This window comes from Echeneis naucrates, chromosome 7, assembly GCF_900963305.1.
Source record: "Echeneis naucrates chromosome 7, fEcheNa1.1, whole genome shotgun sequence".
Lineage (NCBI taxonomy): Eukaryota > Metazoa > Chordata > Actinopteri > Carangiformes > Echeneidae > Echeneis > Echeneis naucrates.
Window position 1 is genome coordinate 5965250 of NC_042517.1, and position 23766 is coordinate 5989015.

A 23766-nucleotide genomic window follows, 5' to 3' on the forward strand; every position below is an offset into this window, starting at 1 on the left:
CCCCATTCAGTATCACCCTCAGCATCTGAAAGTTTAAATAATCAGAAAGCTAACGCTGAAGATAAGACTCTGTGTTCTGTCCCCCGAGCCTTGCGAAGCGAGCAGAGAACTTAAAGCCCAATAATAATAAAACCCCTCATTAAACCCCAACAGCCTGACCGTATAACTGTTACACCTGCAGTTAGGATATCACTTTTGTGGTGTATATGTGAATTTTGCATGACTTCAGCAGGGCTGAGGCTGCAGTGAGCTGAATTCGCCAACACTGTGGGTGAGATGAGAGTTGGAAACTGAAACAACTTACAGTTATTTCTCATTTGAATAAATATAAATAAATATAGATATTTTTTTCATTTATTGCTAAAACTACACTACTTTGGAGATGAAGCTCGAGGCTGTTTAGCTGCACGTCTGTCTTCTTTGGCACAGGCTGGAAAGTATCTTCTGCATTGCAAACATATGCTCCTGTGATCCCGTTTGCTTAGTGAGTCCTGTCAACAGCAACTAAAAAGGTCTGCATATTGAAAGGCCAACAATAGCAGACGCAGAGAAAGAGGTACGAAGCACCTGCACCAATACAGTCATAAAAAACAACAACATAATTTATCCACAGACTTGCACATCAGTATTGCAAATGCACAATCTCACTCGTGTGGCAAAAAACAAGAGTCACAGAGGGCAGGATTTCAAGATGTTTCTGATTATCTGACAAGACCTTGGTGGTTAGCCTGCTCTCAATCTCATTTCTCAGAAAGAAGAAAGGAGGTTAAAGGATGACGGTCTTATTGGCCACACAGTTCAAAGAAGAAGATTCATGTTCACATCAGGTCAGTGTGTTCAAAAATTCCTGCATCGCAAACCCCTGTTTGTTTTTATTTTTTATATAAACTCTACATTTTTAAAATATAGCACTGACAATTTTGCTGTTCCAAAATAGCCTCATTTTGGATCATAACAGCAGCGAAAATCCATCTTTCTGAAGAAAATCCCAACCAATCTGTCGCACCAAGAAATTGTCTGTTCAGACACAAATGGGGGAAACACACCTTTTCCACTCAAAAGCAATAAATACGCAAACAACGGCGCAAAAGTGTATCCTGTGTATCACAACCACGAACCCCACCATCCCTGCATGCTTCCCTCTGGCACACTGAATGAGCTCGCTGGCACTGGTAATTGCCAGGAGATGAGTGACATGTGGAATGGCCTAAGAGACCAAACCCAGATCACAATCGCGTTTTGTGTCTCTACAGTTATTGCGATCAATAAATCAATGCTGCATGCAAAAACAAACATCTAGGAGGTTTTGGAAGACCACAAAAGGGAGGGTGTAAACTAAACCACTGGTGACGATGGAAAATGACGTTTTCATACTGCAGACAGAAGAAAAAGTCAATCAGACAGGAGGAATATAAACCAAAGCATGGTGCCTTCAGATGGGAAGGAAGCTGAGGATGTTTGGGCTTTAAATATGTATTTCCTAAAGCTCTTCAAAATGTCGACATGACATCACGTCTACTTCAGCTGTTGCTTTTTTCACATTGAGGCAACCCCACACCACCATCGCCAGTCCCTCTTTATCTCGAGTGAAACCGTGTGAGCCAGGCATTCCTTATCAACACCACACTGAGCTGCATGGTGACACAGACTGACACCCACAGAGAGAGCAAGCAGGGCTCAGCTGGGGAGATCTGCAGGCGACTGGAACTGGTGGACGGACGCTCCTTTTTTCTCATCTCATTTGGTTTTGAATGTCCGTGCACTCCTTAAGCCATTAGACATTCCTCACATTGAGATTTGGTGGACTGCGTATATACATATGCTATCAAATGGGTTCAAAGGAATGTCTGTTATCTTTGAGTTTTGATGACACAGAACTGCAATTATCCATTATCTGCAATCGACTTCTAATGCAACCGCATCTATCAATTAGAGTCTATAGAAACAACTGTTTACAAAATAAGGCAACATGTCAATTTTACAGTCCAGAGCGAGACAACGTGACCTAATGACCTTCTATACACAGACAATGGTGATAACTGAATTTCTCTAAAGCCGGAGCGTCTCACTTTGTCTGGTTTAAATCAAAACAGGCAATTGATGTGATGACAGGGAGGAGGACAGTGCAGGGCTACGAATGTGACATCCTTCAGATGTCCACAGGAAAAAGCTCAAGGCCTGTCAGATAAATCAGTGAGGCTTTGTCTTTATCATTATGCCAGAACTGGGGGGGGGTGTCTAAGCACATCCCTCTGCTGCTTGGTCTGTCTTGTAACAGAAGATAAGCCTTGGCTGCCTCTTTTTTGGCTGAGAAAGAAAGCAGTGACACAGCAGGGGGGCGGGGGGGGGGGCTAAATGTGAAAAGATGTCTTCCAACAAAGTGTAAAATTTAAATCCATTCATTAAAACTTCTGTGCGACTTCAGTCGGAAAGCTACATTATTCAGACATAATTATGGGACAGTCATTCATCACTGACTGGAGAACTGCAAGGTCATTTGGTATCTTCCCGACATGAGGCTAAGGTTAAGTGCCAGTTTCACAAATGACTTCAACAACCTTGAGGAAAACTCTAAACATGTGAAAGAGAAAAAGGGGGAAGAATTCTTTAAAAAAAAAAAACAAACAAACAAAAAAAAAAAACTACCAGATGTTGAACATTTAAAATAAATAAAAGAAAGGTTGCCATTTTTAATGGTAGCTAACCTTTCATTGGGGTGGAAAGATGAAAACAATCGGAGGCTGCTTACGAAGCTGACCCCTCACCTCACTGAGCCACAGTATCACAGCCAAATGGCTGTCACACACCGCTCTTATGTTCTCACTTGGATGGTGAAAGCTTATTTGCACTGTGTAAGAGCAGAGGATGGAGCAGGAGGGACAACAGCCACTTAATGATCTGTACACTTAGCAGGACATCAGCTCATCAAACCACAGCAGAGGGAATAAGTAACAGCTCCTTTATCTCAGTCTGAGTCTGCAAGGCCGATGGGACACTCTTCCGTTGTTTTCAATGACTTTTGCAACACAATGGAGAGGTGTGATGGTGTCGGTGGGCCCCCGGCTTCACAGCCATCCGTTAAAAGCAAACAAACAAAAAAAAAATAATTATTATTATTATAATAAACCAAACATGGCTCCAAACTCACCCGGAAAGGAGGAGGCTGCTCTGACAGCGTTTCACACGACAAACGCCGTGACTGAGCTTATGTCATTTCAACGTGGAGCAAAAAACAAAAAACAAAAACATACAACTACAAATAAAAGACAACCTGTTTGCACACACACACATTTAGAGACAAACCTTACGGGGTCGAGTTATTAATAGAGGAGAGCAGAGACTGTTTCAGAGTGTCTCCTTCGGCCTGAGACTATTTTACAGGTTATTTAACTGCACATGTTGACCCAAAGAGGCGAAGACGGATCTGCAGATTTATGACGGCAGCTTCTCTTACCTCCGTGTGTGTGTGTGTGTGTGTGTGTGTGTGTGGCAGAGAGGAAAAGCGGATAAATGACCAAGCGGAGGTTTAAAAAAAAAAAAAAAAAAGTCACAACTCACCGACTGAAGGAAGAGCAGAGTCCGGACATAATCCCTCTCCGTGTTGAGGATTTCGTTCAGGACGCAGAGCCTGAGCCGCTGCTGCCGGTCCGAGTCCCTGGCGGCGTGGACACCGTTCTCCGGATGCCCGTCGTCCTCCTCCATGGTGGCGGCTCAGACCGCAGGAAAGGTCGCTCTCCAAAACAAACGCTCCTGTCTCTTTTTCAAGTATCCACGCCGGGTATAGAGATTAAAAAAAAGGCTGCTTCAGTCCATTCTGCAGCGGCAACTTTGGCCCGGGAAATAATAACAACGATGAAGGACACCAATAAAATATTCACACCTCGAGCTGTGAGGAGGAGGGCAGCGCACATCGGAAATAAAGTTGGCCAAAAGGTGGCAAAAAAAAAAAAAAGAAAAAGAAAAGAAAAAAGAAAAGAGGGCAGAGCCAAACTGCGTGGCCGCTACACAGACAGGGAGCCGGGGAGCCGAGGAGCCGAGGAGCCGGGGCCACAGGAGACCGGATCAGACCTGAGACACGGAGGAGGGAGGAGGAGGAGGGACCCGCTGCTGGAGACACACAGGGGCCACAGTTCACTTCTGCTCCGAGCAGACAGCGCACACGCACACGCACATCTAGACCCGAAAGTGCCACCAAACACTGCCGCTTTATTCACCACAGCAGAAAATCCTTTAAAGGAAACTGTGCGATAAAACGTATGACTACAGCGGCACTGAAGCAAAATACATTAAGGCAAACAAACACACTCCGCAAATACAATAATCAAGTCTCCTTATATGGAGAGTACCACACCAAGTGCTTTTATGTCTATATATCTCTGTTTGAAGTCAGTTCAAGACTGTCAAGAGGAAAAAGAATAAAATAAAGGCAGCCAGTCTTTTGGCAAATATGTGCTTCTAAATAAAAGTAATATTAAACCAAAAAGACACAAAGCATGAACAAAATTTCTTTCTTCAACAGGTAAGAGAAAAACACGACAGATTAACTAAAATAACATTTCGAAAATACACCGACAATTTGAATGGTAAGTTTTCCACAAGTGTCACAATCTGTAAAGTGTTTACCCAATGTAAAGTATTTCTAAGGCTGAATGAAGTGGGTTATATTTCAGGCCCCACCTTTCACAGCCGGGTCCGTGTGGTAACTCAAAGAGGAGGGCGCCCCCTGGTGGATGGAGACGCGGACTGATGCAGGCATCTTACTGACGTGACTCCTACCTGGTTCCGTCCTGGCCTTCTTCAACATCAGGATCCTGATAGTTCTTCTGCTGCTCTGCAAACAAAAATCAAACGGTCACTTTTCAACTTCCACCAGTCCAAACGTAGAGCTGCTTCTGGTCGTCTTTCTTTGGTCACATCCACGAAGAAAGGCGAACACAAGATTAACTCTTCCATATAAACTGATCTAAATATTTATTGCGTCCTCGAGGCCTAAAAGCAGAGCCACTGTTACAGGCCAAGTGTTATCTGTTTCATCAAGCAACACTACAAAGTGCCAAAATCTTAACCCTGCAGGATACCCTCTCCCTGATTTGGTACAAATGTTAATGACAGAATAACTGAAGGGTCTGCATATTATTATAAAATCATTTCTGGCTCTAAACTAAGCAATATCTAAATCCACAGCCTCGGCTGATTCTTCAAAAAAAAAAAAAAAACCCTATTCATTAAATATTAAAAACTAAACAAAAAACATGATTTTATTTCTCAGAGAAATCATGTGAGCAAAAAGTCAAATATTAGGAATGAGAAATTAAAAGGTCAATAATAGTTTTAATTGATGCATGTTACATTCAATACCCATTGTGATCCTCCCACACATAATTGCATACATACATAACTTTTTTCACCATCTTAGATGAATGCAACACACAACTTGTCAATGCCTTACACAATCACATATTTACATATTATCCTCCGCTTCTGTACATGGCAAGTCCTTAAATATGATCAAACATCAGAGGAGTAACATAGAATACAATGTATGACTGATTGTGTGTAGTTTCTTTGAAGCATATTTAATGTACTATTTCCTTCCAAAAAAGGCATGTGCATAAAGCACCGTCATAAAAAGTGAGTCACGCAATTAGACATGATAGGTTAAAAACTCGCCAACAATTCATCTTCATTCATATTTCACATGATAAAACTCTTCCTTCAGCAGGGTTTTCTTTCAAAATGCACAAAAGGTACAAAAGACATGTAAGGTAACCACAGGGAATAGAAAATAAACATAAAATGTGCTCAGTGCATTAAGACTTTCCAATATAACAAAGAGGTGTTTGCCCTGTTCCATCTCTGTGATAAATAAATTCACATTGTTACAGGCAGACAGTGAGCGGGATTGAATAAAAACCAAAGTACAGTGAGTAAACAAAACTGAAGCAAATTATGAAGCAAATAAAATTTACTAAAAAAAGTTAATAAGGCAAAACTGGGTATTTCTGTAATCCAAACTAAATATAACGTTTTCTTTTTGGATTTAGAAAGAAAAAAATAATAACAGCACTGATCGGCCAAAATGTAGGTCATGTGATGATATTAATTACATTAAGCATTTTGGCCTTTAAATCTATCACATAGATTTGTTTGAATGAGCAAAACACTTTAACTGTGCTGTTTGGTTTTGGCAGAGACTTCAAAATCTAAATGTCTTTGTGGTCATTTCATATTGTCCCAGCATTCAAGTGCAAACTCCAGGAGCTCTGCAACTGCTCTCATTATCAGTAAACTAAAACAGATAACTGATATTTTCTAAACTGAATTTGAGCGTCATATTTCGTTAAAGCGACAAAATTATCTTTAAATGCTGTCTATAGGTTTTAGGGGTCACTATGACTCCTTGTCGTGTCAATGCTTTGACTAGTTGAGTAAGCATGCATTAGACTGCACACACACGCCCTCCCACACACTCCCATAAACAAACAAAAACACACACACACACAGAGAGTGCAGGGGCTATTGTGAGATGGGATGACTTTTAAACTGGCAGACAGTGCAGGTGCCAAAAATGGCATCAACATACAGTAATACAACATAGAAGTCCTAAAAATCAACCAATGTTCATCCAAAATATTAAAATAACAATAAACAGCAAAACTAATGTGCTCAGTCAGCTGGTGGATGGCCAAATGTGTATTTGCACTAGGAAGACTTTAGCAGTTTTCTAAATTAGATTAGATAAAAATTTGATTTTGGGTTAATGCTTTTCATTATTTCTTGGTTGTATTGAGGCTGCCTGCCTTGAAGTGGCAATGCTTACTACAAAACACTGGATGACGCTTACCGTCTTGGGAAAAATCCAACCACAAATCTTATTGGTTAAATCCTCGTTGAGCTAATCTTTTGATTAAAACAAACACAGATCTGGGGTTTAAAGGACACGTTCAGAAAAGACCAACAGTGTACCTATTGTATTGCAGTTTGACAAGCAGAAATTATTTTGCCGCAAAGCATGAATCTAGCTGAGTAGAGATACTGCTGAACTTCAGCCTTTCAATTGTTCAGTGGCCAGGACAGAGAAATGGAGCTTTTCCACCTTGGCATGGTTTTTTGACACTTGACTCTGAGAGGTCAAAGGCAGACAGTGTTGATATATGTATTCATATAAATAACAAAATAGTACAGTATAAATATAAAGATTCTGTGTGTGTGTGTCTGTGTGTGTGTATGTGTCTGTGTCTGTGTCTGCACAATTGTAAATGATGTGTGAGTGGTAAAAAGCATGTGTGTGATGTGCGCGTTTGTGAGCCAGTGTTAGGACAGGACAGGGGTATTAGAGGTGAGGTTTCCCCTCCCCCACTTCATGGAAGAGCGAGGTGTAAAACTCAGGTTCCAGTTGCTTGTTACGGTAACGCTGGACAATTTCGGTTATTTTCTGCTTCCGCCTCACATGAGGTGGGTTGTACGAGTCACTTTCCAGACGCTTCCGTCTACACACATTGATGACTGTTTGACGCACGAGAAACCCTGGAAGAAGGATGCAAACATTTAGACTCACATGTTTCTTCTTGTACATGAAACATGTACAGATAGCAAAAACACTGCGGTATGTTCACTGTGATGCATTAAGAGCTCTCTGACAAGGAAAGAAGCAAGTGTAGTTGGTAGGAGAGGACAAGTCACGTCAGAGCAACAACATGAGCCATTACCTAGAGCTCTGCGACTGACCACCATGCCGTCAACCAGAGGAATCACCATGCCAAATTTGCCCACAGCTCCGTGTAGCCGGATCCTGAAGAGTCCCGTCTTCAGAGGGTGGATGAAGATCAGAGGAACATCCTTCTCTAGTAACCCCGACCTGTAGCAGGAATGATCAGAAAGACGAAAAGAAAAAGATGGCACAGTAAGTGATTTGTACAAAATCTGAATGCATTAAAACGGGCAACATGAGACTGTAGGATTCAAACTGTAATTTATTCCCTGCGGGAGTTATATGTTTAAGGAGAGGCACTGCAATATTATGACACAAAAACTTGGGTTTGAATAAGTTAAAATGAAAAAATTTGCAGCTGCTGTCATAGTGTGGGCAGTACTCAGCAGCAGTGAAACGAGCCTCCACAAATCAGAACAAAACAGAAAATATTTGCTATGAGACAAAGGACTAATTCAGTGGTGTGGAAAAGGTTCAAAGATCAGATATATACGTCAGGTGAACTTTCTGACAAACTTCAGAAGTGTCACTAATACCATGTCGCTAGAGCTCTGTGGAAGTTCCTTTTTTTTTTCTTGCTTTTGCATAAACTGCAAGCTGTACTTCCTGTTTTGCACTCTGAATTTATACATTGACTGTCAAAGTGCACGCTCTTTTGCAGAACTACTCGAACTGTGTAACTTTGTACTGACAACAGAGCGTAAACTTGTGAATACCTGCAGGAAGTGCTGTTGCTCATGCTTGCTTCCAAACCTGTGCTGGTTTCCGCCAAGAGATCAGACAATGGAAAGTTTTCTATAACACAGAAACAATCACGTTTATGTGCCTAAATCCATTGGTCACATTACAAAGAAACAACTTTTAACAGTCACATTTTATGGCTACAGAGGTTGAGAACTTAATAGCAATATTTTGAAACTTACTCAAGAGAAACGTTTGGAAAACAAATAATTTATAATATAGCTCCCCTCAAGGTTAAGAGCCTCCAATTATAAGATGGAGGTTGGGAGGTTCAAGGTATCAAGAGCATGTCCCTACCAATATCATCAAAGCGCTCCACCCAGACCACAAACACCTTCGTTTCTGGACCCAGGGGTGGAAAAGACTTTCCAGTCGATGACCTCTTTGTCTTCACCAAAGGACTCAACTAGAGAGATGAAAATACACAGTACGTTTTCAACTTGATTAAAAAAAAGATGAGAAATTGGCCAGATCCTCTCACAAAACAAGACGTTACCTTCTTGGCTGACTCCAAGTTTTCAGAATGGTTGGGGAACAGCTCCAGTGTGAGATTGGGTTGCTTAAGTAAACTAGGCATGATGTCTGTGTTGCTGTCTGCCTCCACTGTGGAGTCACTGTGCACTGATGACTCCTCTGTGAGATGACAAAGAGCAAATAGAAATGCTGTTAGTCCTGATTCCCTCACTGAGTTGTCTGCATATAATAAGTATGAATTCATATTCAAAATAATGAAAACTAACCAGAATTTTCAATGAGAGATGGAACAACAAAGGCAATCTCTGTCAGAGCATCAGCATAGTACAAAACTTTCTTCTCTCCATTAAACAAAGAACCACCGGTGTCCTCAGGAGTAGCTGCTTCTTCTACAGTACAAAGAAAGAGTTATACATTAAATTTTTCATTTCAAACACCCTAAAAGTAGATGAAATCCTCTTCGGCTCTTATTCAGAGAGTTAGTTATTTTAGTACCTTACCTGTTTGTGGAATATCATTGGTATCGGAGCAAGAGTTGAGGGACCAGCTGGTATCTAGATGTCCTGTCCATCCGGGGTGGTGTCCCACGTCCACAGGCCACCCTAAAGAGACCAGGAACTCCAAAAAGTGGGGCTGGACACTGGAGGATGACTCAACATTCCTCAGGATCTGATCCATTTTGAAGTTAAATTCAGAGCACAGAGTAGTTGGAATTAAGCAAAACATGCAACTCTTCACATACTGGATTATTTTGCAGAAAATCTGTTGTGTGTCGCTACACTCAAAACGCCTCTACTCCTTCACCTCATGGCTACTTTTCTGTCCAGCTCTCACGTAGAAAATGAAAACAGTGTCAAACGGTCGGCAAGGAAGCAGGTCCAGGTAGCTGATGTCATCAAAAAACCCTGGGAAGGATGACTCCAGGCCAATCAGATGAGGAGGTAGACGACTGTTGTTGGGTTCCTATCAACGTATTTATACAGTTTTTAAATTGGTCAGTAACAAAGACAAAGGCAACATTTGGAGGTTTTCTAATAAAATGATTCCAGATCATGGTGAAAAAATACATCCCAATAAATGTCTTCAGAGTACAACGTGATAAAATTCCAGTTAACATGAATTCCCCAACAGAGTCCAGTCAGACATACAAAAAATTATATTGAACAGAATTTGTTTTTGGGTGTAATCATTACTGCAACATCTCATTTGAATAAATTGTATTACTCTTCTTATCCCAAAGATGCCAGGTGACCGCACCTTTATGTTAATACAGTTAATGTTTCATGAAACCCCTTTCAAAAAAACAGCAAAAGTTTCACACATTCACAGAGAAGTTTGCAAAACTTGCAAAAACACCAATTAAATTAAACTTTAGGTGGTTGCAAGGCTTTTGCACTATATTTGATATTGATATGGCATAATATGATGTTTATTGACCTTGAGGGCCTCCAGAGACAGAAAGCCAAAGTGGGAGAGGAAGAGGCGTGCTGTTTGGAACTCCTGGGAGGGTGGAGGGGGTTTGCAGTCTGTCTGTGGGTCAGGAAAAGGCGTGGATTTCCACATCTCTTCACTGTGTCGCTCCAAGGTGTTCTCATACTCTATCTGCTTGGTCATCAGTATACGAAGCTTGTCATGCTGAACTTCCAGCTGAGAAGAAGACAGGGATGGGACCTTTTTAAAGACTGTGCTTGATGAATGTCTTGGGTACATATTGAGTGTTTAACCCAAAAAAGACCCACAGTCCAAATACAAAGGTGTTACCTTGTAGAGTAATGAAAATAGTCACAGATGTGCAGCTGTGCTTTAAGACATTACCAAAGATTTTAACAGAGAAGTCACCATTTTGTCAGATGAACACATACACGTTAATCCACCCCAGTACAACAGGACTTTAAAAAATCCTCTTTGTAATGCTTCTGATGCAAATTTTATCACTGTGGAAGAGTAACCAATTATTCAGTAATTACTTCCTAAGTACTACATTAGATTGAGAAAACAGAAAATAATCGTCAAGAGTTTGTCACCAAACCAGATGATTGGACCTATTTCACCCAAGTGAAATTTTATCTCTACACCAACTCACGTGTGGGTAATTACTCAGTGCATTTGTTGCTTGTGAATCATCCTGCCAGCCCAAGCAACACACCTGAGTATGTATAATAACATAATGTGATTTATTACTTCAATTTCTGCCTCTACATTAGCCATTATAATATGAAATCTTGGTTTAATTTATATTTAATTTATATTAAAGTATGTGTTATATTAATTTGTGTATGATTAGTCATCACTGGGATATTATATCAAGAAAAGGATTTCAAAGCATTTCACTTACCTCCTTGCTGACAATGTCATCCAGGTCAGGAATACTAACATCAGCTTTGACGAGAGGAATCTTATCCACCTCTTCAGGAAAAGGCCTCTGCTTGACGTTGTACCTGATCCCCACATCATTGTTGGGCATTGGGCGGCCCTCAGGAACAAACACCTGCTGTGGAGAGAGAAAGAGACAAATCTGGAGATATGGTATCAGTGAACCAGAGCATCACAGATTTACAGTATTTGGTGTTGCATGATTGCCTTTTATTACCCAGTAAACTACAGTGTGATCTCACCTTCTGATTGGCTCGAGCTCCTCTCGGTTGGTGGAAGAGCTGCATGGTCCATGCATGTCTGCCAGCTGTGCCTCTGATCAAAACTGTCACTGATGGACTGGGGTCTGTGAGGATACAGACTTCATACTAGTTATTCATTTTAATTTGCCAGTGCTTGATTTTTGGCATGTGATGAAGCTTACAATTTACAATTAAAACTGAACTGGAGAAAGACTTCATTTCCTCTGTGCCCAAATATACCAGCTGTATTACAGATCAGAGCATGGATGAAAAGTTACTGACTCTGCTCGTTGCCAAGGGGATGCTCCAGCATGGCGAGGATCACCGAGTTATCCAGGACAAAGTAACGGAAGTTGCTGGCTCCTGTGGCACTGAGTCTGGCATAGCGAATCAAAGTGTCTTCATTCAGTAGGCTGCAGGTGGAGGAGGGCCCGCTTGGGGAAGGGAAGGCCCCGAGCACCTGCATGATACTGGGGAACACCACAGAAACGAAAGAACAAATATGAAATTGGGTCAATGGGTGTGTGTTTCAATTTCCAAAAGTTGCATGTGTGGAACTTCAACAGAAAAGCTGGGAAACTAGGTCACAGCAGAAACAAGAGCAACAGACAATTTAGTGATTTCTGTGATCAAGCAGAATTTTAATTCCAGCTATAAAGTAATATGACAAATGTCAAGTAAATACATCAAATAACTGTATATGATTTATTTTAGATAGAGATTCTCACCATGACAAAGTGGCTTCAGCAGCATCCTTCACCCTCATTGACGCTGGGTTGTGCTCCTTCTCTCCTTTATGTCGAATTTCCTGTTCCTGTCGCGACTTGCTACCAGAGATTCCTAGTTCCACAATCTCCAGCACCTCTACCAGGCAATCCTGATAAAACAATAAGAACAGTCTACTTTAATAAAACACCAACGCACTAACCCTCCAATCACACAACCTATCTGAGAGGAAGTTTGAATGCAGTTTTTAAATGTACCTTCTCATCCAGCATGTCAGGGTGTTCTGTGAGCCACACACACAGAAACTGGAAAGCAGCTACAATCATAGAATGCAGATCTCGGGACTGAAGTGGAGCTGGACGGCTACACTGGTACACAATGTAACCACAGATAGAGCTTACAGCACGCTTACGATCTGCAGAGTCTACTCCCACCTTCACCTGATTAAGACATATACCAAAAGAGGAAAAACATTTGGTACATTTGATTAAAAAAAAATCTTCATTCCAAGACATAATATTTTATAATATTAGTGAAATTAGCTCAAGTTATGTTTTGTTTTTTTAAACCTCAATGTCCCTTTTAGTTCTCTTCTCTTCCAGCTTCTAAGCATTTTTTTATTTGTATGGTATTGAGTTCCAAATATTGACATATTAAAGTGAATTATTGCCTTTCACCAAAGTCACTTTATTTTTTGAACAGGTCACAGCTCATGGCGTAAAAAATACAAAAAACAAAACCAACAACTGTGTAGCCGTGACAGGGAATTGAAAGTGGTGTTTCTGTACAAAAACGGATTTCCTTTGTTACTCTTTGGCGCTTTTACCTAGTGAAGGCAATCCCCCTGTGATGAACTTTAAAGATTTTCAACTAATGATGTTGACCTGAGCCACTCGCATGCACCACTAGTTTCGCTATCTTTGATTCTAAAGTATGTCCTTTGGGAGGAACCAATGGTTTAGTGAAAGTTCATACACCTTTTGAAAGTTACTTTACAGTTAGATAATTTCAAGGCTTTATTTTATTTCATTTATTTAGTCTTTGTCTTGAAGCAAAATTCCTATTTCCAAATGCTGGTTGAAAATGGGGTCAGCATGGCATACAGTAGTCTCCCTTTGTCCTGGCCTGTTCTTCACAGGTGTGGATTGTTGCAGTAAGTCTCTGTGGTGCTAGCTTTACCTTAGCAAGTCCAGCCAGCAGCTCCAGGGCAGCCAGGGAAATGCTCATGTCTTGCCGCCATTGAGAGTTGAGCCTCTGAGTGACCAGGTGGATGCTGCGCACCAACAGGCCTGCTGCCGTATCTGGAAGAGCTAGACCATATAACACCCCGAAATACCAAACACCGCAAAGAATAGAGCAAAGCAGAATTCAGCCAGCAAATACACACACTAACAGAACCCCCTAACCCTTGATACCCATTTTAGATATTGAAAATATGTATTAGTAGTTTGAAATCAGAGCAGAAAACCATGTTGAGCGGAATTTAGCAAGACAAAGGAGTATATTAAAAAACTGCTGAAGAACAGGGATGCATGATGTCTACCTTTTAAAAAATCTAGTAAAAGGATATTGTTGCTCAACACTAATTAAATCATTAAAATGACAAGTCATTCTGTTCAAAATCCCTGACAGTAAAAAAAAATCCTGGTGTATAATAAACAAAATTACAATAACCCTTCATATAGCCATGACATACTGTGGACAATATGTCATGGATTTCCTTTCCCTTTCATTCATCTTCTACCGCTTATCCATTTCCAGGTCGCAGGGATGCTGGAGCCAATCCCTGCTCACATTGGGCGAGGGCGGGGTACACCCTGGGCACGTCGATTTCCCTTCCTATGAGTATCTAAATTAATGATGAACAAAACAACCCAAATTGTGCTCAACTGGTTACAGTTTATCAAAAAATGGTCTCCTGTCTACTCTTAAGTCTTGTTTTTGTCCAGTCCGGATCCATACAACACTACTGAACCATCCTGTCCCACAGGATGCCTGCTGAATGCGCTGGATATGTCCATTTGTCAGAGGATGTGTCACAGTGCTAAAATTGTGTTTAATAGCACAGCCAGCAAAAATAACATTGCGTTACCTATAAAAGCATAAGCTGTAAAGAACGCATGTTAATATAGTAAGTTGCATATATGCACTGATCACTTGAAATAATACTCCAGCAAGTCTGTGACACATGATCTCACCAAAGGCAATGCTGATTCATCAAGCAGAAAGATATTAGTAGGCTATGTGTGTGGTATCTATCTTACCATAGTCTCGAAGCAAGGCCTGGGCCGGACGCTCAGAGTCTGGGCTGGTAGCCTCTGTGCTGCCCCCACTGGTGAAACTAATACCACTGTTTGTACGGCTGTGACTTTGACTCCTTGCTGTCATGTGACTCCCATCTATGCTGCCCTGTCACCACAAAAACAAAGCAATCATCAGGGCCAGTGCATTTTACAGCTGTTAGTATCATATAATGTAAATTATTTAACAATAGGAAGCAGCAGTGATCTGATCCTTACTGTTTCTGTCTGTGCACCTATGGACTCCAATAATGCTGAGTCTTGAACAATATTAAGCATTGCACCTGATGGAATTTGGAGGTGGGGGTGGGGTATTAACAATAAAACAATGCAAAGAACAATATAAAGACATCATATAATATAAAATTACATGGAAAAACAGGATATAAAGGAGCCAGTAGATACCCAGGATGAGCTGTGTGTTCGTCGGGTCAGTCTCAGTCTGCAGCGCTCCTATCAAGACGTTGACAAGACGTAGTCTCAGGGACAGAAAAGACACGGGCTGGTCATGAGGCCAGCCATCCTCCTCATTGAACTTGCCCTCTAACAGAACCTATGGCACACAATGTCAACATAGTTAAAATGGTTTATCTGATAATGACCAAACATAAACTTTCTAGGGATTGTTATGCAAACATTTAAAGCCTTTGTTTAAAATGTAATGATGGAATGAGATGCACCCTGATGCCTTTAAAAGGCTAAAATGTCAGTGAACACCTGGAATATTAGCAATCTATTCAGAGGAAACTAATGGCAATCCTATGCTTAGGGAAAAAGGATAAATGACGTTCCAAGAATAAAAACATTATTCCTAACCTTTTAAATTCTGCAATAATACGTCAGGTATGAAATCAGTAAAATGACAGAAGAAGGCAAGGACTTATGAGCTGAAAGGGAAATACCAAAGCTGGTACCTCTGATTTGATGTTACCAAAGTGATGCGGCAATGGTAACATGGCCAGCAGGATATTGATGGAGGCTCTTCTCAAGTCAGTAGGATTTACATACATTTTGAACTTGGATAGCTCCCTGGGAGATGAAAAATATTTCACAGACAATATTCTCAAACTTGTCCTGGAAGGGGAAAACTGACTAACATCATACAGTATTAAATCAGCATAAAAATCATTAATACATATATTATCTACAACATTAAGACAAATATTCCACTAAGAAATACAAAAATTGTGCAAGATACTACTTGTCTAACCTGTCTGGCACAATAGTCTCCAAGGCAGCTATGAAGTAGGGCACTACCACATTGATGCCCTTCAGGTCAGTACAGAAGAGAGAGGAGGAGTTGAGAATAATTGAAGCCAGGACTGGTCGACAGATGAAATCAGAGATCTGGAGGCCTTGAATCAGGACCATGTAGAACCTGCACAAAGAGACACAAGGAACAATGTATTTGCTTTTCTACTTGATAGACTTGTACAATAGCTGTCAGCAAAACTGCAGGTCAACAGTTACGCTGCTTTCAATGTCTGAATTGAAGTGACATGATTAACAAAATAAAGAAGGTGTCTATATTACCTGGACAGGTAAACAGGTAGAATATCTTCTCCAGTTTTCTTGCTACAGAAGATACGGCAGAGAGTCCCACAGGCTTCAGCACGTCCTGCCTCATAGCTCTCAGGGAACTCGTTGGCATCAAACATGGGATTAGACACCATGGAATCAGTGGACATTTGAGATCCCTTCCTTCTCAGCTCAAGACCTACTTGAGTGGCTATTGCTGTAGAGAGCAGGAGGAGAAAGAGAATGAAAGGACACTAAATTGTAATGTGGTCATTCGCAGTCATGCATGTATGAGAAACAGGCAAACAGATCCACTCTATGCACAGAACAACAAAAAGTAAACAGGAAAAACAAAACCACCACAAAGCAGACATTTAATCACTATTACAAAAATATAAAACAAAGGCTTCAAAAACTGCAAACACACATCCTTGAAAAGCATTCAGTATGGGGAACTCTGACACAAAGACTTTGCCATAGAAATTCTACCTATTACTCACACAAAGAATGACCAAGTGTAGTGTTCTGGCAATAAAATGTCATTCTCTGCAAGACCACTTAACAAAATCCCTGTGTCAGCTCCCTCACTGCTGCAATTATATGACTGTCACTCCAGGTAAAGAACATTCACTTCATGCATTGAGGCACCAAACCAATAAAAATTAAAACTCCAGTAAACAAACCAAAAAAAAAAAAAAAGAAAAGAAAATAAAAGAAGAAGAAAAAAAAATTGTAATTACAAGAAACATAACAGTAATGCTGAACTTGAAGGGGGGTCTGAAACTAAATAATAAGGATTAGTGAGACCCAAGCAAAAGAAAATGAGGACTTAATAACAGGGTGGCGTCACAAACTGGCAACGTTATGATTGAGACAAGTGGTCAGTTGGTGAAACCCATTCCATCACCTTTGGAGAAACGCAGAGAGAACGCTGGTGAACTTTTATATGTGACAAGGAGTGGGAACAAAAAATAATGGTGATATTGGCAATGATCATGAGGAACTTAACTAAAAAGCAGGAAGATTTGTCAAGAAACGCAAATCAAGTGAGGAAAAAAAGCTGCCATTCCTACTTACAAGATTTATAAGAAAGGAGAATTTGGATAAAAGAGGCTGCAAGATAACAGAAATAGTGGAGAGAGACAAAATCAAAGCAGATCCAATATTTTGGGATCAATTCATATCAGGCATGAATTGTTTTTTTTGTTCTCCTCAATACATGACTTTTGACCCATTGCAACTGTTTAACATTAATCAGACATGGTAGACACGTGCAGGACACTAGACCAGAAAGAGAAAAATAAACGGAGAGCCAATGAAAAGCCAAATTTGTTTTCAAATACAAAATACTCGACGTGTAATCATTGACTCCTCTAGCAATTTTAACAATAAAAATGAGTCTATATGTAGTCCCCTATGCAGTATTAGCCATGTATAAATAGTTGGTAGATGTAAATGAATTAGAATCAGATGGAAATTTCATACCAGGCCACTTCTAACCAAGCCCTCCACACACAGAAAAGCACAAAGAAGTTTCAGAGAAAATGGTGAAAAAAGGAGAGGATATTCCAACGACATACAAGAAAAAATAACAAACAGACCAAAAACACGTAACTCCACAAAAACACATACTAAAGAAGAGCAACAGAACACGCACCTGACCATGCATTAATGGAAACATTACAGCCATCATCTCACTGCTTACCGGTCATGCTTGGGTCTCGACTGAGGCCGCTGTGGAGCTTACAGTGCACCAGAGCAGCGTCAAAAAGCCACTGGCCAAATAGGTTAAGGATGCTGTTGACCTTTGGCCGTGCAGGGGCTGGCAGGGGCCGAGATTCCCAACTGCTCTGGTTGGGGCTTGCAAGCAGGGTCGGGGAGGACGAAGTCTGCTGCTGCTGCTGCTGCTGCTGCTGGGATGCTTTGGTTGGTTGACTACTGCTGCCCTGCGGGGTAGGAAAGTAAAGCGGAAGATGCACAATTTGAGTGTTGACACCAAGATCAGTGACACGGATCATATACAAAACATTAATCGAAAAGATAAACTCTTGACTAAAGTATTAGCTCTGGTCGGTCTGCAGATTAACTGTATAGTACATGCAGAAATAAACACACACACACAAAAAAAAAATCTTCTAGCTATGAGTCATTACATGTTGTTTTAATTGACTTACAGTCGAACTCTTGCTTGTGGTTTTGGTGACCACTGTATGTCGTTGCTTGCGGCTGTGAGGCGGTGTGGTATTGGCGATGGAGGGAGGCGGAGACATGCTCAACCTATTAACCGGGGTGGGCGGGGCACTGTCAGCTCTGGGTCTTGATATACCTGTGGACAGAGAGGTCTTTGAATTTTCCAATGGTGACAGCATGCTTTCAGTGAATTTAATTATCTTTCCAATTTATAATGTTATGATAGATAGTAGAAAATCAGGTGGAGAGTCTGTGAGCTGATCAGAGACATTACTCATTTGTAGACATGCAAGACAATGGTTAGATAAAAATCAACAGCAATTGATGTCCGTCCATCTTGATTGACTTTTTATGCCCACAGGAGACCCTTTGGTGATGATCTTGTAGTTTAGTCTGAATATCTGGGACATATTCTGCAAGAGCAAAACTAATTGCAGTTGTTATGTCACTGACACCAATAAATAAACCATTATATGCCCATCTCATTATTAGACGTATCAGCTGATGTCTGTACCATGAGAGAGCAGCACTGGGCAAAAAGTGAACACCCTCTCCCGTACATCTCTCTTTTCAACAGAGATACCTACAGTGTAAAGAGAAAAGCACACACTATACACATGGACAATTTTCTATTCAATGGTGTAAACAGTTATTATTGACTGAAATCCCTCAGGAGCATTGCCTGTACAACAACTTGAAAGGAGTAACAGCAGTTACAAGAACTTACGAGTACCCTTTTTCCTCAATTCCCACATGAACTTTACCTTTCTGCATACCCTTTGTGTGGTATATTTTCTACCTTCCAGCAGCCATTAGTATCCACAGATTTCAAGCCACTATAAAAGGTTACTTGTTGGAACTTGACAATTGCTTGAGGTAGAGAGCAATTTACATCTGCCTTTATTTTTATCAAAACAACATCTGTTCAGAATGTTTTGCAGGACAGAGTCTTAACATACTCATCCCGTGCTACATAAATGTCATTTTTATACAAATGAGCATTAACGGATGCCCAAAAGGTAGGAATAAATCATGCCATGTTGACACGATTTGCAGTAGATTGGCTAAAACGTACAACACACATGTGGCACAGATGGGGAACCCTTGTTGTGAGTTGCTGTTTCATTCTTAAATCTGCTTTTTGTTATCTTTTTGAACATTTAAATTGAATGGTCTCCGACTTACCCAAGAAGGCGTCTACTAGGCAGCTGACACCCCTCATAGCCCTGAAGAATATCTGGGGCAGCTGCTTCAAACATGGATGCAGCACCATTTCATGAGGGATGCCACTGGAGTTAAGAAACTGCTCCTGAAACTTTGGAGTGGTGCTCACTATTGCAGGGTTGCTCAGATCCACTGGGTTGCTGCAGACAAAAAAAGAGAGCTAATTTCAGCATTAAACAAAATCATTACAGCCACTGCCAAAACTTTTTTTGGATATATCGCAAATCTGATCTGGATAGAAACAGCTCTATATTCATCTATGTCTCCAACTGGGATGAGATTGTAATGATTCTGACCAGATGCCTTTACATTATGGCACAGGAAAAAAGTGAGAAGAAACCATCTATGAGCAGGAATGACTTACAGTTATGCCTGTAGTGCTACTACATGGATCAGACTGGATTAGACCAACAGATTGAGGAACCAAAAATAATGTATGACTTTGAAGGAATCATGCACCTGAGCATGTGTAAAAAGCGGTACCACGTCTGTGCTACACAGTCATTGTCCATCTCTAAAGGAATCAAGTTGGCATCCTCATCAGGGACTTTAAAAGGTGGGAAGGATGGTCCGTGGGTGAAGCGCAACAGTCTGGACAACAGACAGAAACACAGAGAAATGTTACTCTAAAGAATAAAAAAAAAAAAAAAAAAAAAAAACCAAAACAGAAAACTTTAATTTTCTTTGTCCTAATCATGGAAAGGAAACACATTATTCCTGCCTGCCTATATTTGACACATTACTTCTACAATTCTGTTAAAAGTTTGGTTTGTTTCTCCTCTCTGTGGAGGCAAAGCAGAGGTTAGACAAACCAAATGCTGAATCTATAACCACACAATGTTAAACGAATCCCTGTCTAACCTGGAAGTCAGGGCGCAGGCCACTCTGCTCCACTGCTCTACAACAGGAGGGTGATGTCTCCAGTTGGCCAGCATCTCTCTTGCAGTCTTCCAGTAAGGTGGTGTGGGAAAACAGCGGGCACATGCCAGCAGCCACACCTCAAACAACACAGCCATGAGTTTCTCTGCCAGTTTCTCTGCAACTCCAACTGGAAAAATGGGGGAAACTGTTATTGTCGGTAGTCAATTAGTAAACTTGTAAAAGTAATTATCACTAACAACTTAGGGAATACATTAAGAGAGGTTTAAGAGGAGAACTAGTGGCTTACCTCCAACTGTGGGTGGAGCAAGCAATGTGTCATTAATGCGAAGCAGGAAGAGGAGCAACACCTCCCAGGTTTCCCTAACCATGGAAACAGACTCTCGTGCCAGTTTTTGGACTGCAGTCAGAACCTGCTGGCAAAGCCTGATATGGTTCAGACTGTGTTGTTCAGGCCTGGAGACAGAAACAGAGTGTTTGAATTGAGGGGATAAGTAAAGAATTTAGAGAGAGAGAGAGGGTATGTAATATGCAGGCAAGATAGGCAGAGATTTGTGAAGGATAAGGCAGACATGGTGTACAAAATAGGCATACAAATATACACCAAGTATATATAGAAAAGTCTCATGTGTCAATATTTCTGTCATACCTTGGTACAAAGACGTTGTAAAGATGTTTGAGGATGGTTTGGACATACATATTCGGCTCCTTAATCACAGGCTGAGGCATTGAGACCCTGGGTGAAACCAGGGCCATCATCCAGTCTGTGTACACATCTACACACAGCTTGACAGTGTCCCCTTCTAGGGGGAGGGTGAGGCCATAGCACAAAACTTCCATGGTCCACTTTACCTAGACAGTCAAACCATTCTCATTAATTTGTGTTAATCTTGTAAGCTAATATTATTATGTAGCATTACACCATGTAGTATTTTGCCGCCATGGAGTCCTAGACCTCTCTGCATAAAATGTCAGTGTTTCAATTTGGTTATATTCTGCAAGTTCTGTTGTGTTGATGTTATACTGTACATTTTATCTAAGTGTGCATGATGTCAAGTGAGCAACTATGAGTTAAGCATATCCAACCCAATGTCTTATAGCAATGGCAGCCTTAACGTTGTACTTGAACATAATTGTTGAAATATTTTGTGTCCCCTCACATAATTTCCTTTCATTTATTCATTTCAATTCATTTTATGTTATTGGCAAGTGAAACCACAGTCAACTCTGGAATCAAAAGCACATTACAATCTTGGTTCTATCATGTATCTATCTTGTTTACTAGTCTCAGGGCTTTTTTCAGACACTTTAATGTTTTTGCATCAAAGAGAGACTGACCACATAGAACACTGATTGGTAGAGCACTACAGTGATAGCTTCCTTCTGGATGCTTCTCCTCTCTCCACGAGGGATTTCTGCAACTCAGCCAGTGACCAAACTACTTCCATTAAATAGTTAGACAGGCCACTCTTCAGTTCAGTTGAAGAGTTTTGTGTAACCTTCTGCAGGTCTGGGTTAGGGTCTGTGCAGACACGATTTCATTTCTAAGCTTTTCAAGCATTTCTTTCCACCTCACATGGTGGAAGGCTTGGCTTTTGTTGAGATACATTGTCAGGTGAAAGAAACAAGCAACAACTTAAAGAGGATTAAAATAAATAGAAGGGACTTGAGCTAATTTTCAAGTGCCATACCACAGGACCCAGTATCCCAGTTTTATTGGTTTAAAGAATGTGACATTTAAAAATCTATTGTTGCTTTGTCGTTATGTGACGAACTAAAAGCTATTTTAGTGTTAGGCTAGAACATGGCAAATTGGAAAAAAGACAAAGGTCTGAACATTCAGGCACTATAGTTGCATTAGCTAACACTCTCTCTTGCACCTTGGCAGGTTACAAAGTCATTACACTGAAATTGCCAAATATTGCATATTGCATACAGCAGACAGGTAGACTTTCTAACCTCCTTGTCAGTCTTGAGGATGTTCTCTGTGGCGACCGGGCTTACTGCTGTACCCAGGGGTTTGACCACAGCATTTGCCACCTCGGTGCCCACGGTGGTGGGGTAAGTGTGCAGCACACTGAGGTGGCCCTGATCGCTCTGCACCACCAGCTGCAGCGAGCGCCACTCGGAGTACATGCTGCCAATGTCTACTGCACTCTACTCACACCTCCTGCCTCCACCTGCACACATACACACATACACACACACAGCCAGAGCATTGAGCATGACAAATTAAAACTGTGAACAAATGAAAGTCCTGAACCAGTACAGCTCCTGTCAAAGCTGCAGCAGTGGTTGAGGGGAAAAACATACACAAGTCTCTCAGTGCATTTCAGCTTTCACTTGTTTGGCTTGTTCATACTAATCATGTGTGTGATCGTTTCGTGAGAAAAAGAAAATCCAAACATTAGTCATTTAATGCAATGCATTCATAGCAAAAAAAAAAAAAAAAAAAACTAAACAAAACAACGAGCTCAACTTGTGAAACCGCTTTAGGAGACTGTTGTCCTGACCATTGCTGCATAGTTATACAGCGACCAAGCAGAGAGCAGCCCGGAATCCAAATGTTAACACCAACATTGAGTCCTCTCCTGCCAGAGAAACCAAAAACTAAGAAGGCATGCGTTACATATCACGTTAACAGCTGGTGCCATTTAAGCTAAAACTGAGTCAAAGAGTTAAACACACCGTCCTGTTAATTCCTAAACGTCGGTAGGCAACAAACAGAGGAGCCACAACCAGGAAACGGCTCGCCTGCTAACGTTAGCTAGCACTGACATCAAAACATCGTATTCTCGCTGATGGCATTAGCTGGAGTTGACTGCCGACCCGGCCCCTTCGTTACAAGACCGTCTCCTCGAATTAGACAGCGAGCGATCGTTGAGAAGAAAAACAAAACAAAACAAAACACGGTGCTTTTGTGTGCTAAGTCTCCGGTTATCCCAAAAAACTACGTTGCAGTTCGTCGGTAAGCTAGCTAGCTTAGCCGCCGTTGGCTGCGCTAGCCCCTTCGCTGACATTAGCTGCAGATTTGTGCTAGCTGCGTAACTTCGGAGAGGCGCCGACGTTTGCGAGATGAACAAGCAGGCCGGTTTGCATTTACCTGGACGGAGTGGAAATGTTGTCATAACAGGGCTCCTAAACTGTCTGTTTTGTCCCGTGTTGTGTATCCTGCTCTAGACCATTACAGCCTCCATCTTCGCAATGTCAAGGCTCGGCTATTGCAGTTTGACGGGCTAACGGGAAGCGCGGCTCCGGACTGACGCCCCTCACTGTTTGCTATAGCAATTACAATGATGCCTTCAGGTTCCTCCCGTCGGTGCAACCTCTGTAACACGATGACAGCCCATTTGTCACAAATAAAATGATAAAAAATAATTAATAAAAA

General features: G+C 41.2%; 2 protein-coding genes across 6 annotated transcripts in view; both read right to left on the reverse strand.

Moving 5' to 3' along the window:
• Window positions 1-4178, reverse strand: part of prex1 (phosphatidylinositol-3,4,5-trisphosphate-dependent Rac exchange factor 1) — a 74246-nt gene extending 70068 nt beyond the window's left edge. The window contains exon 1 of the mRNA XM_029507158.1: window positions 3559-4178. Coding sequence (XP_029363018.1) covers window positions 3559-3702 — 144 coding nt within the window. The 5' untranslated portion in view covers window positions 3703-4178. The remainder of the gene's footprint in view (window positions 1-3558) is intronic.
• A 1133-nt stretch (window positions 4179-5311) lies between these two features.
• LOC115046158 (Ral GTPase activating protein non-catalytic subunit beta) lies at window positions 5312-23618 on the reverse strand. Of its 5 annotated transcripts, none has more exons than XM_029506343.1 (32): window positions 23482-23618; window positions 22338-22558; window positions 21028-21230; window positions 20668-20834; window positions 20361-20547; window positions 19959-20090; window positions 19461-19639; window positions 18790-18858; window positions 18260-18411; window positions 17791-18031; window positions 16101-16302; window positions 15778-15945; window positions 15482-15596; window positions 14973-15120; window positions 14787-14851; window positions 14532-14676; window positions 13447-13568; window positions 12525-12707; window positions 12270-12418; window positions 11824-12011; window positions 11542-11645; window positions 11262-11417; window positions 11010-11072; window positions 10364-10573; window positions 9731-9889; window positions 9427-9595; window positions 9193-9315; window positions 8949-9085; window positions 8750-8858; window positions 8428-8506; window positions 7710-7858; window positions 5312-7527 (listed from the first exon to the last, which is right to left on the reverse strand). In XM_029506343.1, the coding sequence occupies exons 2-32, from the start codon at window positions 22512-22514 to the stop codon at window positions 7334-7336; spliced, it is 4644 nt and encodes a 1547-aa protein (XP_029362203.1). In that variant the 5' UTR covers window positions 22515-22558; window positions 23482-23618; the 3' UTR covers window positions 5312-7333. The 5 variants fall into 5 exon arrangements, with proteins under 5 accessions (XP_029362203.1, XP_029362202.1, XP_029362201.1 ...); XM_029506342.1 differs by having other exon boundaries at window positions 11262-11414; window positions 13447-13577; XM_029506341.1 differs by having other exon boundaries at window positions 13447-13577.
• Window positions 23619-23766: the final 148 nt, after the last annotated feature.

Excerpts from the sequence above, each read along its gene's own strand:
- LOC115046158 (XM_029506341.1), bottom strand. The coding sequence starts at position 22,514 with ATGTACTCCGAGTGGCGCTCGCTGCAGCTGGTGGTGCAGAGCGATCAG. Across the intron at positions 19,640-19,958 it reads CGCTTTTTACACATGCTCAG|CAACCCAGTGGATCTGAGCA; the intron begins GTGCATGATTCC and ends TTTTGTCTGCAG. Across the intron at positions 10,574-11,009 it reads CACTGAGTAATTACCCACAC|CTGGAAGTTCAGCATGACAA; the intron begins GTGAGTTGGTGT and ends TCTTCTTCTCAG.